Genomic DNA, 18,596 nt, shown 5'->3' on the forward strand with positions numbered 1-18,596 from the left:
TACCCCCAGACTTTTCAAATGCATCCCCTGGTCTTTATCTTTGAATGGTGCTGCTCATGTGACCTTACTGTGGAGCTTTGGTCATGTGATAACAGGAGTCAAATGTGGAAGGATTGTTACTTAAGTCCAAAAGGCAACTTCGTGCCTGAAAAGTGAAGCCAATGCGAAAGTGCCTTAAACCTGTATTCTATCTTATTTCCAGCAGGGGCCGACTCCCCTGACGTGGAAGTCCATTTCTAAGTCCGTTTCTAAGTCTATGGGGAAATTACCCTACTTCTGCCTTGATTTATTACCTCAATAAACATTTTCCTAACAAGCTTATGGCCTCAATCGCTTGTTTCAAGTCTATTTTCTTTTTGTTAATTAATGAATAGACAATAAAGAAGGGGATGCATTAGGGTCATGGCCGGCTCTACCAGGTGAGCTACCCAGGCGCCCCATCAGTGTTTTTTTGTTAAGGCCACTATACGTTGTTAATATGTTGTAATAGGAGCGACACATACTCACACATATCATAGCAACCAGACTCACAGTGGCACAGCTGAAAAAAAATGCTAGTGTCTGACATTTTCAGCTGGGAAAGTATGCTTTGTTGGACAGACGGCCTTCTGAAAGTAACACCAGTGATTGTCTGACCAATGAGAATTTAGTCGTACAAGAGCATATTGACCATCCCACCTGGAGACGTCAGCCCTATCTTTTTATTTTTTAATTTATTTGATTTGATTAGACATGAAATGACATAGACATAGACATAGATGACATATACATGACATAGACATATAATGACATAGACATGAAAGTGGAGAGCCCCATCAGCCCTGTCTTTTTTTGTTAAATTGGGACATCATAAGACCAAAGAGTTGGTGCATAAAACTAGGGCAGTATCACAATGCAGTTTAAGTTATGTACAGTACGTGCCTGGCAATACACAGCTGTAGTTGTACTGGGCAGCTCCAAGCTATTTACTGTACTGTATGTCACTGTGAATTTGAAGTAGGGCGCCACAGTCAACAGGGAATAGAGACTTTAAACAGTGATGTTAGTGGGGCAGCTACAGTGTCCGCAAAACAGTCCAACGGATTGCGGTACAAAATTAAAGGTACTCTAAGCGATGTCGCACGTTCTTTAATGGTGTAGACACATATAGCCGACGGGCGACCGTTGACAGAAAACCCCGTCGATATGATCAGTTGCGTCCCCGAGGTCCAAAAAACTGCCACAGAACAGACCAAAAAGACGAGAGGAGACGAGACGTAATATATCTCTATAACAGCAGGCGGCGCTAATCTGTAATGTTGCCCAAGAAATGAAAACCGGCAGCTGATTGGACGAACGCGTCACATGGGTTTGTTTTCTCCGGAAATTCAGAGCCAGACTGTTATGGCGGCCGTTCAGAATACGATCTCATATTGTACTAAAATAGTTCACTGAAACGTGTTTCTGAAAACATTTTAAGCGAGAAATAGGCCATGCAGTTGCTGAATCTGTCTTCCTTACAGCTCAACAAAGGTCAGTTGAAAAGATTCTCATCAGATTTTGAGAGACTGTAGTCACCTCGTTCCGCTCGTCATTTCCAGGTGAGTCCCGACTTCTCTGCCGCCGACCGAACATGTCCAGTCGGCCAAAATGAACGCCGACAGCCCCCCAGACGGACGACGGCACGGGACACACCGAACAGATTTGAGTCACTGACCTCGCCAGACTGTCCCACGGCCGATAATCGGCCTGATGTGTCCCGGCCTTTAGGCTACAACATGTTTTGTCACATACAGCAAACATCTCCTCACTATCCGCGAGCTGCCTGTCCCCTGAACGCACTGTAAAAAAAACGCGGTCTCTGTAGAAAGCCCAGGGTCCACAAACGCCAACAAAAACAAAGTGGCCAACCTGGACCACAAAAACATAACAAACCGTGTTCCAACGTTCAGCCAATAACCGACAAGAAGGATTTGGGGGGGGGGGGTTACTTCGCTGAAGCATGGAAGGGAGGGGGAGGGGACAGGATGAGGAGAAGGGAGGGTCTCGTTTTGTTTGAAAATACTTTGAACGTCAACAAGAAAAGGGTCTCCCAACATCGCTTAGAGCACTTTCAAGTATGGACCTGCAGGTTATTGGTTGGCCTAGTCCCATGACCCCTTCCGCTTCTCTGCACAGTACATTCTAGTTCTAATGGACACAAGGTAAAGAGATTCCACAGCTTCCCATTAGCATGTCCAACTCCTCTGACCATCTTTGCCAAGTTTAGATCTCTTTACAAGACAAGTTCAAGGGGTATCATTTGCACTAAATTTAAATTTCCTCTGGGTAATATGTCAAGGAATTTATCAAAGGCCCCAAAAAGAACAAATATGATGGAAGACTTGGATTTGAAACAGATTGGTAAGGCAGATTGAAATTTCAAATGCAAACCTCCTGGACTATTTGCATGTGGTGCATAGCAGATTTCTGTGGAAATACACTAATCTCAACATGAATATGCCTCCAACATAATTCTGTCTGTCAATTATGGCAGAAACGGGGTGCTTATTTTTTCTCTCTGTACTGCTTTCAGAGGCTATTTTTATCCATGGAGCTGAGTTTCAGAAAGACCAATGTGTATCGCATGATTATCTCCTAAATTATGAAATGGAGCATTTTAGGATTAGGCTATATTACTACACTGTAGCACCCCTCCTCTTTTTTTCAATAAACCCTGCGCTACTCCCTTTCTCTTTCCTTTCCCCTCACTTTTACCTATTTCTTGTTATTCCAACACTCTTGCTCAAGCTTTCCATTCTCTCTCGTGTGTGTGTGTGTGTGTGTGTGTGTGTGTGTGTGTGTGTGTGTGTGTGTGTGTGTGTGTGTGTGTGTGTGTTAGGGGTGTCACGATACAAAAAATTCTGTAGTCGGTGCCAATACCAGTAAAATAACACGATTCTCAATGGAAATTTCGATATCACGGTAAAAAAAAAGGATTTTCTAAGATTCCATGTACAACATGAACTTCTTTATTAAAATATTTGAAAAATATCAAAATGTCATACAAAAAGACATACAAAAGACATACAAAACATGTGCAATAGAGCAATTAATGGTCATAGTGCAACAAGTAGTGTCCCCAGACACATTCCAGTGAACGGGGGAGAGGCAAATAATGTTTTGATCCCGTTTGAATTGAGCCATGGATTACAAATATGATGTTCGTCAATTTAAAAAATTATTTTTCAACCGAAGAATTTTAAGTCTCAGTTAGGCGTAGGTTTCTGATGTGTTTTACCAAGTGAAGTGTTTTCAGCAGATAAGTTAAAGAACAGGCAAGATCCACTGCTCATTTGAGTAACGTTACATCCCTGGTACGATACACACAGACACAGCGAGACGTCATGAAGCGACTTTGTGTGTAGTCTTTCTAATTACGTATTTTCACAGTCTTAATACTTCAACAGTTTAACAATAAACTGAGACTTTCTTGACTTGCGAAATTATCTATTAAACTGATGAACGTCATATGTGTAATTCATGGCTCACTTCAAACGGGATCAAAAAATAATTATTATCTCTCCATTGACTCTCATTCATATTTTTCAAAATTCCATGGACCGGAAGTAGAAGGGCGTGACTTTGGCTCTCTAGGCCATGTGTAGTTCCACTTGTTCGTGACCTCCTACTTCTGAATGTAATTATTGACTGGGACACTCTGAAGCGTATACTGTCCCCATAAGTTCCAGAAGAGGCGCAGCACCGATGCTAACACTGGCATCGGCGCTCACAGTGCTTAAGGTGCTTAAAAAAAATGGGCATCGTTGGTGTTTTGTCATTTTTTTAATCGAAAGGTATTGCGAATATCGGTTCTCGTGCCATCCCTAGTGTGTGTGAGAGACGAGGTTGCCCTATTTTATTTTATTATTTTTAGTTTCCTAGGCAGTTGCAACACAGAATACTGGCCTGATTTTGACCTTCTCCTGAATGCTCAACTCCATGGCTAATTTGCCTAACTGGATAATAGGAAATAATTTGCCAGGGGGTCTAATAATAACATATGTATTTCTTTTATAGTGTAAGTGTAGAAAATCTCTTCACTGTTGCACACACATGTAGCTCATAGGGAAGGTTCAGACATGAAGTCATTTGCACCACCTATTCAGCTTATCTACCTCCACTACACAGCACATTCACATAGCAAATCGGTCCATTTAAACCTGCTCAACAGCTATTCACTGTTGCTTGTGCTGAATGCTGTTCACTGGTCAGTGGCCACCTCTGCATTGTACCCCAGCCTTTCCCTAAACGTTTTTCAATTTAAGATCGGCTTTTGATGCCGTTAATTGCTATTTCAAGATGATTCCTAAACAGTTGATTATATGTTTAACTTCTTCCATTATACATGAGGCATTTGAGCATATATTTATCATGTTGTGTGTTATCATATGTGCACAGCCAACAATGAACAGTGTAATGTTGGGCTGTTTGTTCACTCTACTACCCTTAGGGGAATTTTGCTTTTGTTCTGATGAGAGACTGCTTCCTGACTAGGCAGGAAATCTGTGTTGAATGCAGCCAGTACATCAAGGTCAATTGTATTTTCCGCAATGATGAGGATGTTTCCAATTTTACTGACAGCATTATAACCTCACATCAGGTAGTGCACATTTAATTACACCTTTTTTTTACACTCAGCATTTTAGTGAATATGTCTGAAACGCTGTTGTTGTGATTTACTGCATATAGTTACTGCACTCTACAAGTATTTTCTTCTAGTGGAAATGTCAAAGGCCTAAAAAACTATATCTTTTTCTGCATCTTGTCCCTGCATACAGCTACCAGTAAATGGTTCTAGAAGTGTTGTTACTATAAAAGGTTCATAGGTCTTAAAAAAAGTCTTCTTCTGTTAACTCTATTTGAAATACACCTTCTGGGGAAATCACTACCTACTTTAAGTCTCTTTTAAAGCCAAGCTGAAGCATGTTTTTTTCTTTTTTTCAATTAGTACCTATAGCCTATGTGTTTGCGATAGCTGACTACTTACTTACCCCCCACTAAAAGACAATGGCTGATAAAGAAGAGGCACATTACAAAAGACAGCTTCCATCGTGTGTGGTACTGAAGATCAAACACCTCTCTATTTTATTTTGGACTCAAGTGAAACCCACAGGTAACAATAAATTGCAGGGCCATAAAAACCCAGGGGAGTAATTGCAGATTATGTGGAGTGACTTGCTAACACACAGTAAAATAAATATATGGTGAACAACACACCAAAATAAATACATGCACTCACAGACATGCAATCTGCCACCTATACCTCTTGTGCGCTGCTCTGTGGGTGTTGGATCCTGAGGGCCACCTACCTTACTGCAGTGATGAATAAAACAACAGCTACTTGGAACTGGGTGTGTGTGTGAGTGAGTGAGTGAGTGTGTGTATGTGGAGAGGTTCTGCTGACTGTCTGGCTTTTAAATTAACTCCTCTGGCTGACTGTTTGGCTGGCAGTATGGCTGCTTTTGGCCCTGACTGATGTGAGTGCCTCTGCTGGAAATCCTGTCTGCATGCATGTTAACCTGAAAAAATATTACCTGAAAAGAACTAGCAGCAGAGCATGCTTGACTCACCAACATGGTGTCATTAATCTTTCACATGCCTTAGCATTTGTGATCAAATGGGATTGACATACATTAAAATCACCCCAATTTACCTTAATGAGCAGGGAAGTTAGGCAGATTTTTTTATTTATTTAGCACCTTGGTTAACTTGATCACACAACGAATGACATGTTTAAACAAAACCTATTGCTTGATTGCCTGGGCTTATGAACTCAGCTCTGAAATGAATTGAATGTTACTCTGTATAAAACTTTGATGGATAACTGCACACATTAGTCCATTATAAATGATTTCTCAAGATTTCTTGCATACAGTACAGTAGTTTCTCTGTGATCCCAAATGAAAGGTAATTTGCGCTCTATTTCTTTCTTTTATGATTTTATTCACTGCTGAATTTGCACAGCTCAAACCAGAAGGAATTTTTGATTATGATAAATTATGTATTCAGTCACGATGCTGAAGCTCACAACACACATCACCTCTTTGCCATCCATCCATCATTTACTTATTGAGACTGATGTATTTGTAATGAATATCTATTAATGCTACACTAGCATAATTAGGAGCCCATTTTTACAACCTGACCCCACGTGAAAACAGTTGTGTTTTTATCTTTATTTTCTAGTGTGCGAACGGCATGGGTGTGTGCATGATTGCATGTGTGAACTATATGTGCGTTGATGCTTGCTTGTGTGACCCCTGGGATTGCCCATTGCTAATAGGTTTGCAGATGGAGAAGCTTTATTATGCTCTTTATGACTTTTTAACTGACTCACTACTGGTTGTGTGTGTGTGTGTGTGTGTGTGTGTGTGTGTGTGTGTGTGTGTGTGTGTGTGTGTGTGTGTGTGTGTGTGTGTGAGAGAGAGAGAGATATGAGTGAGGTGGGTGCAGGTTTGGAACAGAAGGTATTCGATGGCGGTGGTAGTGTACTGAGGAGAGGCCTTGAGGGAAAGAAGGCTATACAGGGAGAGATACAGGGAGGGTGAGAGAGTATGATAGAGGGATAGTGGGGGCTAGAGAGAGAAAGTGTGTGAGGTAAAAAGAGAGATAAATGGAGAAAAAATAAGAGGAAGAAAGTGGTGGATGGAAATTGAGGTCAATGAGAGTAGTACTAACTGCTTTACTGTGTGAGGGCGCATGGATTGATTATAAAAAACAAAGAAAAAATTAGAGTTAATGAAGGAGAAAAAAGTAGATAAGACACACACACACACAAGACACATTACTGAGGATGCTTATGTTTTGCTATATTGATCATAGGTAATCTAGTGGTTATTTAGAGGCTTCATCTCTCTGCCATCTACCAGATTCAGGGAGGCTTATTTATAAAGAAGATAAACTGTACCCTTGTGCCCCTGTGTTGGTGTGTGTGTGTGCCTGTATGCACAGTGATATTAGTGTTGTTGTACTTGTTTGTGTATATAATATGTGTGCTCAATAGTTTGTGCACAGTATAACCTGTAGGAAATGAGCTTCTCTTTTTAAGTCCCAACTCCAGCAGAGGAGCATGGCTACAGCAGCATCCCCAAGGACAGAAAATAGGACAATTTAGTTACTGAACTGCTTGAGTAATGATGAACAGCACCCCCTTCCGAATCTGTGATGGGTGTAGGGGCATGGAGGACAGGAGGGAAGAGTAAACTGGGGTGAAAAAGAGCCAGCAGGTGAGGAGTTGAACAGGATAAGATGAAGGAAGCAACAGAAGAGTGTGGTGGGTGGTAGTGAAAAGAGGAATGGAAAGATACAGGATAAGAGGATCTGAGTGCCACAGTATAGCAGGTGAAAATGGGAAAAAGTGTTTGTGAATGTGTGGAGGAGGCAGAGGACACGTCTGTGATGGAAGGATAAAGATGAGAAGGGGAGAGAGGAGGAGGACTGTGTAGATGGAATTAGAGAAAGTATGAAGGAGAGCAGTTTGATAGAGGAGAAAGCTGGAGAGGGAGAGTGACAAAGGGGAGGAGAGTTCAGAAGTTTTTAAATTATAAATATAGGAAATTTACAAGAGGATATGATTTGATAGCACAGGGTTGAAGAGGACCAGGAAGGAATATGAAAGTCTGAAGATGGTGAAGACGGGCAATATCCGGGGGAAGGAGGGCAAGAAAGGGGGGATCCTACAAAATCCCTGAAATATAATATGACATTTATGATGTGTACAAATCTGGAGCCTCTTACCAGCGCTTCAGGCAAAATCCTCCCAAATGTTCGGCATTAATCACGAGATTGAGCTTAAAGACTCAAGGTGCTTAAAAGACTGGCTTCTTGCTTTAAAAGCAGATTTGAGGGTTCAGTTCCCATACGGTGTGGCATGTTTTATCTAAATCTATCTTTATTTCTGCCCTCTCTTCATCCTTTCTTTATTTGTTTCTTTTTCTCTTCAGTCTCTTTTCTCTCACTTCTTCTCTCAATTGCTGTCTCTTTCTAATTAGCCTCTCTGCTTTAAACTTTACCTCAATCAGATTCACAACGAGTAGGGACATTTTATGTATTGTGTGGCCAGTTGATATATTCCATCCACGAGTCGCGAGAGAGCACAGCTGATGGATGCTTGTAATATGCCAACCCTATCTCCTAGCTCCCTCTGAAATGTCCCAGTGGCTAAAAAGCCCAAGGTGGAGAGTACCTGCATGTATGGTGGTTAGACCGTGGTATGGCTCTGCAGTGCTGGCTCCAACTAGTGTAAAGCTCCATAAAGACAGCTCTTTGGAGCCTAAAGTGTCCCAAGAGGTACTCGTCACTCTCTGCAAATAGATCTCTGGTCATCGAAGAAGCGTTCCCTCCTCAGGGCACAATGTGAAACATCTTGCAGCAGCAGTAAATAGGCCGACTTTAAGGCCTATAAATAGCGTGATCAATCACTAATTATTGGATGTCATGGTTACCAACAATAACACTTGAAGTAAAGTGTTATAGTGTAGTGTATTTATTTAAAAGTCTATAATGCTTTGTAAAATAATTAATATTAAATAAATAATAATAATAATAAATATAATAATAATAATAAAAATGTTAGAAATAATAGAAATGTTATTGTAATTTAAATCCTATAAAATTATTTATATAATAACTGTAGAATTGAAGAAAACGCAATAACCAACAAACATGTCAGCACTCAAATGTGCTTAAGTATGCTCTTCAGTATGCACAGATTATGTTCTTACCTAAGGAAAAAAAAAATCCCACATAAGAAAACATTGGTGAATGTCAGAATCTTTGTGCAAACTGTGTCATTGGGTTTAAAGAAGAATTTGCTTCTTAAGAACTGTTGGTGAATGAGGCCCAATAGATACACGTTAAGATGAAAACATGTTTGTTGTGATATACCTGTTGATTTCCATAGTGTTTTGATGTATCTGGAAACAATGGTTGCTTGACAGGCTTGAAAAAATACATTTCTAAACTATACACTACTATGTTAAAAAAAACTTTAAAAAATGTTTTTTTTTTTTTGTCGCATTTTTGTGTCCCCCACCCCCCCCCCCCCCCCCCGCCCCTCTTTCCTTTTTTTTTTCCCCCCCCCCTTTTTTTTTTTTTTTTTTTTTTTTTTTTTCCCCCCCCCTTTCTGCTACAACAAACAAACTCTGTTTTTTTTTTTTCCTCTTCCCCCCCACACTCTTTTTTTTTGTTTTTTTGTCATTGCCATTGAACGAGAGAGTTTACATATCAGGCTGTGAAACAGGTTATTGTAAAAAAAAAAAAAATTATCTTTGATTTGCTAAACTCTATGATGGCTAAGGAACTTTTTTGCTGACTTTTTATAGCTTTAAAGTGACCAAACTGTTAGTGAGAAAGCTATATGAGACAAATAATACAGTCAAAGGAATTATTCAACTTTTCGGTTGAAAAAAGCATGTCAAACATGTCTGGCCATTAATATGATTCTCATTTTCCAGTGTGGCCCTCGGTGAAGTTGAGTTCGACACCCCTGCTGTAGGGTCTTAACCCAAATGTCAGATCAGTCTCTCCCTGTCTCTCTCTCTCTCTCTTTCTCTCTCCCTGTCCCTGTCTCTCTCTCTTTCTTTCTCCCTGTCCCTGTCTCTTTAACTTACACACACACTTATGTATATACACACACTCAGAGTTCCTTCCAAGCCAGGGCAAGTTTACTAGGATTAAATGTCACACAGGATGTCACATTAAACAAGGAAGGAGGAAATTGGAGAGGATGAGGGCAGAGAGCTGGGAGAGTGAGAGAGTGATGCTTAGAAAGATTAAAGGATGTACAAGAGGGAGGAGTAAAGGGAGGTAGAGAGAATTAAGTAGCAAAAAGGAAAGGAGGTAGAGATGAATGAGGAGAGAAAGAGAACATGGGCAGAAAAATAGGTGGAACAGAACTATAAAGCAGAACAAAGAGAGTGAGGTGGTTATATCATAGAAGAGAAGAGTTAGATGGAGAAAGAATCACAAAAAAAGGTTAAAAGTGAGAGGCAGGATTAAATGTAGAGGGTATGGAAAGGAGGCCGTCAAAAAGGGATTGCTTGAACATTTAGAGCTGCAAAGCAAAAAGTTATTTTTTTTGTTTATGAAACGTGTTATGTATGAGAATTTAGAGGAGCTGCAAAATGCAGCAATCATTGTGCCTATATGCTGTCAAGGGTATACCCAGGTACACAGAATATACAACACAGGGCATTTAGAAGGTGCATTGCTATCATCCTAATTATCATTAACTTATACCTTGGCTTGAGCTGAGATTCAGCACACTCTAAACACCTGGCTCACAGCCATCAGCTCTACTGTTGTAAGATCCCAGCCTGGTTGGACTGGAGCTGAGTCAGCTGTGGTTTGCAAACGAGCTAGACCTGGCCAAAAGCCGTCCAAGAGCTGACATGAAGAGAAACATGAAAAGAAAAACGGTGTTGTCAATCGTCTGCCCTTTACTTTGCTGTATGCACACTCAGGGACTGAATCTAAACATGCCTAAGATTAATTGGTTATTTCCAAATTGTGTTTAGCTTGCTGGCTAATGAATGGAAACGCTAAACAAATCCTCCGACTCAAAGTATGTTCATTTGTGTGGGAGGAAGCAAAGCCCTGGATATCTACAGTAGGTCTCTACAAAGGAGGGAAAGAGGCTGAATTCTGTCTCCATAATGCAAGGGGAAAACGTAAGGCAGGGAGAGAGACATGGCAGTGATTGCAACGTCCTTGGCACAGCTTTGTGTGACAGTGTGGCAAAGAACTGGACTGCTGTTGAACCATGACTACAAAATCTCCTGGCTGCTCGCCTTCCTAACGATGGAACAAATTAATTTACACGCCTATAATGAAAAAGTGAGGTGAGGGAGGAGGGAGAGAGATGGGGGGAGGGTGGAAAATCCGGTTACCTGGAAGATTTCTCCATTAATATACGGGGGATGTAACAAGGCTTTTGGTTTCCAATAGTTTGTTACTTTAAACCACACATGCCCTAACAGACCATATGCATTATATGCGAAATATACTGATTGTATACTTGCAAGGATACATCATAGATTATTTATGCATTCATATCTGCAACACATTGAGGTTCTGTATATGGACAAAGATTGTCAGGGATGATTCAGTATCTTCGGTATATCTACTGTTGTATCAACATTCCTGCTACAGCTAATACACAAGATTCTCCTGCTGACCTGCTATATATACACATACACATACAAAATGGATTACTACTCCCTATACCTGGCAAAATTGCATGAAGTGTGTGTGTGTGTGTGTGTGTGTGTGTGTGTCTTGTAAGAGCCTGTTTGATAAATATTAGTCGTTTTCATATCTGTCCCTAACATATGCACTGGCTTGCCCTGCCATCCTGAGACCATTCATTATGTGTCTTCCCCCTCTCAATCTCTTACACACACGCAAACACGCACATCTTTGTCCTCACAAGTGTCAATACGCACCCCCTGCCACGTCTCACATCACTGCTGTAAATAACAGAGTGTGTGTGTGCATTTGTGGACGTTTGACACTGCAGGACGATAACCTCCCTGTTCATCACCATCATCACTCAGGACCACCACCACCTTGCTTTCATCATCACACAGATGGCAACTCTTCGGTCCAGCCTTGTCACAAATCAGCAGTACATCACTCGTGTGTGTGTGTGTGTGTGTGTGTGTGTGTGTGTGTGTGTGTGTGTGTGTGTGTGTGTGTGTGTGTGTGTGTGTGTGTGTGTGTGTGTGTATTTCTCCATAGTCATTATCCTTGTCAGGCTGTCAGTGTTCCTGTCACATTACTGTCAACAGCTGCAACCTAAACAACAGGTGCGAGTTTGTTTGATAGGCAGTGGAATGGATCCCCTATAGTGTTTCAGAAATCTTCAGTGCCCCGTTCAGAGTATTCTCTGAAAGAGAGAGGCAGTCAGATACATGTGGAGATAGGGAGAGTGAAAGAGAGAGGGGATTTTAACAATAGAGAAGAGCTCGATTGAATAAGAGTAAAGGGCCAGGAGGCAGGTGTGGAGACCGAGTCAGATGGAGAGGGATTTGGCACAACTCATCGCCGTTTCAACTAAAAAAGGCAAACAGATGGCAACCTCGAAACTGTCAGTCGCACTGAATGACAAGAAACTAATTTTGCTTTAACTGTGTAACATCTATCATTTTTCATGACCTCCTCTGCACATGTTTCCCTCCTCTTTTAACATGAAATCATTCTTAACAATCATTTCCTCACTCATGCTGAATGATTATCCTGTGAAGGAGCTGGCTTAATTACTGGGTCTTAATAGAGTGTGGGAACATAATAACTCTACATTGGATGATGTGCCATCCTAATTTGTTCATTTAATAAGGAAATTGAGCTGTGTTTTGTACGTTCAACAGTGTCTTTGTCTGCCTGAATGGCATTAGCTGATTTTATGGAGTTACTCAGATAGCTGAGCTATATGAATGATTCCCCTTTAAAAATGTATCCATGTTTCTGCTTCCGGGCCAACTGGACTGAAGTTTATGAAAAAAACAAAATGTCTTCATATACAAAAGAAGTGTTAATGTGTTGTTTATTCAAAGATAGAGCTTGTTTTGACACAAAACACAAACGCAATCAGAAAAAAAACTATGTACAAAGTATAGGAGACATACAGCACACACAATAAATATCCCTCGCTCACGAGAAGCAGCACCGTCAACCCCTAACCCGCGGCCGCCTCGGAGCGGTTGGTAACTGGCGGCATTCTGTCTGAATTCGGTCCATTTTGCAGACGTCTGTGGTGCGTTACCCTGTATTTCGGATTATCAGGTCTATGTGGCGCACTTCCAAATGTCCACCTCACCCGCAGGCAGCACACTCTGTCTCGCTTCCAGCAGCTGTAAAATCAATCAATAAAGACTATCAGTACAGCGCGATATGCTGCTTATGGACACAACACATCTATGAATGCACCTGAAAAATATTCATATTGACCAAAAACGGATCTAATCTTACCCTCTTTTCTTCTCGACCGACTCCGAGCTGTCTAGACAGGCTAAACAATTGTATCCATGGTAGTGGCACGGTTCCATTGATGGTAATGTCGGTCTATCAGTTGGTCCCCCACTTTGGTTCAGACTGAAACTTCACTACACTACTGGGTAGATTGCCATGAAATTTGGTACAGATTTCCATGGATCTTTGGTGATCCCCTGACTAAATTACTTTACTTTTCTTTTGTGTAAAATATCTCAAGAACTATTGCATGGATTTCCTTGAAATTTGGTAGAGATGTCCATGGTTCCCAGAGGATGTTTCCCACTCACTATGATCCCATATCATGGCCACAAGTTTGGCATTTATGTCCCCCTTAGGATCAATTAAAATCACTTTGGTAATCCCTTAACTTTTCATCTAGCATCATCATAACAACTTCCATTTATCCAAAACTTTGGTTTATGACTAAATACTACAAAACTAGTGATATCCCACAAACCTCAGCTCTGTTATATGTTAAGTTGTAATTAGCTAATGTTAGCATGTTTGCACACTAAACTATGATAGTGAATATTGAAAACATTACACCTTAGCATCAGCCTGTTAGCATTCTGATTTTGAGCATGTTAGCATTTTGCTCAAAGTACTATTGTGCCTTAACACTGCCTCACAGAGCTGCCAGCATGGCTGTGGACTCTTAGTCGTGTTATTTAGTAGTAGTTTATCATGGTAGAAATAAAGCTGATAGAAAAACCCAGGGAAGACCTGCTTGGCCACATATTGACTCATTAGCCCATTTTCATCTGTTCATTTTTCATGATTGTTTTCATCCATATTGTTTGCCTGTTTTGAAAACTGGCTTATACAGTTTAACTAAATATTGAAGAGGCTGGGATGACGATGGCCCTAGGTAGTGTATTTAGCAATTTAAAAATCACAAGGAGAGAGCAGAAAATATTTGATATAGATGCAGCTTTTTCTGCGTAATTTCTTCATCTGTGTTTAAAAGTCTAAAAGTGTAAGTAGGCAGGTAATGAATTCCTGAGGACTTGCTCTTATTGAAATTAAATACTGAAAATAAAAAAAAGGAGACAAACCGATGTAGAATGAACAAATGTAGAAGAAAATTCTCAAGGCAGATTGGTCAATTTTTTGACAGTGACAACACACTCCCCTCCTCATGTTCCTTTACCTCAAGCATCCCTCATCCAACCCAAGAGGTTATTTGACACTACTTTTGGATGATGCATCCATTCAATTTGACCACTGTTGTTAATAATGCTGTTTTCATGGAAGGGATGGTTTGGAAATAGGTTGGTGATTAAGTGCTTCCGCCCACACGATCTGTGTGTGTCAGGGTGAGTTTGTGAATGTGCGTGTATGTGTGCCTGCCCTTGAGGCATCTGTTCAAAGTAAGATTCAATGCTTTTATTTCCTGGTTGATTTATGTGGTGACGTTTGCCTTTGCACTCAGAATCGCATTACTGGAAAGGACGGAGGTCCAGGATTCTGTGTTGTGTGCGTATGTGCATATCTGTGTGTGTGTGTCTGTAAATCAGCATGCAGTGATGTTCTCAAATAATAAGGCAGAGAACAGCAGACATTCACCCACCCTCCTTTATTTCTTCTTTACCCTCTCACACACATTTAATAATGTATATGAATTTTTTTTCTCCATAATATGAGAATTTCTTATTACACATTAAGCAATTTTTCCTTTAGGCCATCTTCAAGAAAAGTCTAAAGGAAAAATTGCTCATAATATATGACTGCTAATTACTCTAACTGTTTTAGTTTGTGCTGGGATTGTTCGTTGATTGTTTGTAGTATTTGTTTGTTAGTTTAAGTATGTCTGTATTTTGTTGTATTTTTTATTTTGTATTTTGGTAAATTGAGTTTTTGGTTTGTATATTTTTTGTTGTTGTTTATTATTATTGTTATTGGGCCCCCTCCGAAAAGCTTTTAGTAGCTTATTTGGGGTTCCCCATTTCACGCGCCTTGTATATGATTATTGTACTTTATGAAATTGTGTTAAATGATACATTGATGACGTGTGAAAAAATAAACATAAAAAAAATAAATTAAGAATATTTTCTCATATGGCCACTTCCAACATACATTGGCTACATGCACATCCAAAACTGCCACACTTTGTACACAGATATTTCTTTCTATCAAATTGTTGGTCAGTTTTTCATATCTGTGTTTCTGCCTCTGCATGTGCCTGCTCACAGTGCCTAGAGTGTGGTTTTTAATCACATACAGGTTTCTAATGAACCACTGCACAGGTGCAACAGCTATCAAACAGAAATAAAGAGAAGGTAGTTAAGAGGTCATGGAGTGAAAAATAATGATTAATAGCTCTAATGCATCACACATTGCTCCAATGTAATATCCTCTTGTGACTGTTGTGGCCACTAAACCCAAACAACACATTGCTGGTAGAATATTTCAAAGTGAGATAGAAAAAAACATAAAAAAGAGAGTGGTGTACAGTAGAGGTCTTCATGGGTCCAAAAATGTGTGCCTGATCCCAAAAAGACCCAGAAATGTACTACCCGGCCGGATGCGAACCACAGCCGTGTATTATTTCTAACCTGGGACCCGGACCCATGCAGAACCTAGAAATGTCGAACTCGAACCCGAGTGGACCCGGGAGACAAAGACCAGATCGGCACAGATTTGGAGTTAACGTTATTTTCAAGTTGTCAAAATAAAACTCTTAACACTATCAGCACTGTCTGATTTCCCCTTGAATATAACTAATAATGTTAAACAGACCAGGGACCCATGGTAATAGAATGGGATCTTACCCGGACCCAGTTGACTGTACAAACCGTACAAATCCCTGGGTGGGTCTCGGATTCTATGGGAAAGCAAGGTTACTATGACAACTCCATTGTGGAAGCCCAGATTAAAGGAGCCATTGTTTTTTTCTGCTACTTCTGCTTCTAAACTTTTTAATCTTTTTTTTTAAAGATAATTTTTTGGGGCTTTTCCCTTCATTTGATAGTGACAGTGGATAGACAGGAAAGGTGGGTGAGAGATGGGGGATGACACGCAGCAATGGGCCGCAGGTTGGACTCGAACCCGGGCTGCTACAAAGGACTCAGCCTACATGGGGCGCACACTCTTACTGTGTGAGCTAGAGGTTACCCCATGCTACTCTTTTCTTTTTTTCTTCAGCATTCATTTTTAATATATGTACTGTGGATACTTTGGATTGCAAAATACATTGACTTCAAGTGCCCTTTGTGCACATGAGTAAATAAATCTACCTTTTGTCTGACTTCCTTTCCAGAGCACTAGTTTAAAGCCATTTATACAGTCCTCTCTCCATTCATTTGTCCTCTAGACATACACAACCTAACATTGTCTCACAGAGCTAGTTTAAAATGTGTACAAATCCTTCCTCAGCAGTGTCATCTTCTAACTGATTGGATCCCTATTCATAATTGATCTCTAATGGAATAGTTAATGAGTCTTTGTGTTTCACTCTTCATCGCTTTGTCCAGGCCTGTTTGTCTCACCTCATCTATACTGCAGGGTTATTGAAACAACCAAGGCTCAATCAATGGGAGGTATTTACAGTTGCTAAATGCTGATGGATCAAATTATTCCAGGATACATACTTAATGATAATTTTGATGAAAATGCAGTTAGCACACCGTTCCTAACCTTCAAACAGCAGTTAGTTTTGAATTTGGTGACTGTCTAAAGGGTGTGTTGAAATTAATTGTCCTTCAGAAGTTAAATTTGATCAACAATTCATTTGTAATAGGGGAGAGAACGTAAGATTCAGATTTTTTTAGAATAAAGCTGCCCACAAGTTATTGTTTTTAATCACATTATTGTAACCTACACAGGGCCTAAGCTATAATTTATTTTCAATTAATTAAGCGTAAAAGTGACTGATATATACTTTTCAGCGTGATTTTATCCAAAGTACTACACTTTGCACTTCCAAGGCAGCATATTTTCTTCAGTGGTTTTGGCGTCTGTGTGGATTCAGGCCATAGCTTTTGCTGTATTCACATCAGACTTAATTCACTGAACTGTACAAGACCAAATAACAGCAACATTCTTCTAAAAATGGTACAAAACAGCCCTCAGCTAATGTAGCCTGCCTGGTTATTAATGGAATTTGCAACCTGTGTCACACACACACACACATGCGCGCGCACACACACAGTATACAGTATGAGGCTTATTTTCTGGTCAGTACCTTACGCAGTTAGTGGCCCAATGGGTTCAGGGGATAAATGGGTTGAAATGAGAGGCTAAAAGAGAAGAAAGAGAGAAATAGATAACACTTGGTTAATTGTATGTAACAGACCATAGCAATGATCAAATCACTACCAGCCAGTCAACGCCCCATGTTACCACATTCTTCTGTCTCATCAACACTGCAGGTTGACATTTAATTTGATGACTAATATAGTATTGACTAGTTGGAACTTTATTTGGTAATACAGATACTGGCACTCACCAGTCTTTTCTTTGTCCGTTTTGCTTTGTGCAGCAAACATTTTGGCTGAGTCAGTGGGCCCTTGAGCAGTATTTGACATTAGAATGAAGAGTGGTGTCGACCCATTTCCCCCTCACACCCTGTCTTTGTCAAGCTGGGTCCCAATTCAGGGGCTACATACATACAAACATACATACATACATGCATAAGTTCACTGTTCTAGACTGGACATGTCATAACAGAACACAGGTTCCTCCTAAATGTGGCAGAAAATGCAGCTTTCTTTTTCCTCAAATTTGGAGAACACAACTGGTGGTGTATCTTTGGCAGCCCTCAGAATCCCATTTACAATTTGGTCAGTTGTTTAAAGGTTTCTGACAGTTGTTCTTATGTCCAGATATATCAAGTGCCCATCTCATATTTACCAGGTGTTTGTGTTCAGGTGGTCATCAGTCACTTGTAAATATATTACTTAAACTAGACCAGTGAAACATCCTCCGCAGGATGTAAGTAATTGGAGCTGATTATACATTTTACTGTTTGATGTTGTTATCGGCTGGAATATGTTGTCATTAAATAAATGACAACATATGTTAAGTCAATGTTCATATTGTAAACTTATCATGGAACTGGTCCCAGTTAACCACATTGTTCTACCTTGTGATAAACGTTTTTTTAGTTTACAATATGTTGAGGAACTCTGTAAGGCATAATTAGATTTAGGTTGCTGTGAAGCTGGACCATCTGGGACAGAGTTGGAGGTTGAGCCTGGCCCTAGGCTCTCTAAAGAACTCAACTTAGTGGACTGTATACGTCTCATGCTCTAGCTTCTGTATCACCATATTACTGTCTCTATCTTTTTTTCCATTCCAAAAGTACTCTAATACTGAGTTATAGTTTTTTATTTTCCCCTTTTGCTTCCTTCCTTGTCAATAGGTGCCATCTTTGATGAGTCAGCACGGAAAGATGATGAGGTGTTTCGCCTTGCTGTGGCAGATCTCAATTTGAACAACGAGATCTTGGAGACCGAGAAGATCACCATCTCTGTGGAATTCGTTGATGGGAACAACCCCTTCCAGGCTGTGCAAGAAGGTAGGATGATAATACTATATTGTCTTTGAGTTCTACATGTGTGCCTGGAAGCAACAGGGCCTGG

At 40.3% G+C, this 18,596-nt stretch overlaps 1 protein-coding gene across 5 annotated transcripts in view; it reads left to right on the top strand.

Annotated features, from left to right (window-relative positions):
• The window catches only part of grid2 (glutamate receptor, ionotropic, delta 2), a 631,716-nt gene that overhangs the window by 157,188 nt on the left and 455,932 nt on the right, over positions 1-18,596 (top strand). For all 5 annotated transcript variants that reach the window (XM_039803350.1, XM_039803353.1, XM_039803352.1 and 2 more), the window contains one exon: positions 18,377-18,532. In XM_039803350.1, the coding sequence (XP_039659284.1) occupies positions 18,377-18,532 (156 nt within the window). The remainder of the gene's footprint in view (positions 1-18,376; positions 18,533-18,596) is intronic.

Source organism: Perca fluviatilis, chromosome 6 (assembly GCF_010015445.1).
Source record: "Perca fluviatilis chromosome 6, GENO_Pfluv_1.0, whole genome shotgun sequence".
Taxonomy (NCBI): domain Eukaryota; kingdom Metazoa; phylum Chordata; class Actinopteri; order Perciformes; family Percidae; genus Perca; species Perca fluviatilis.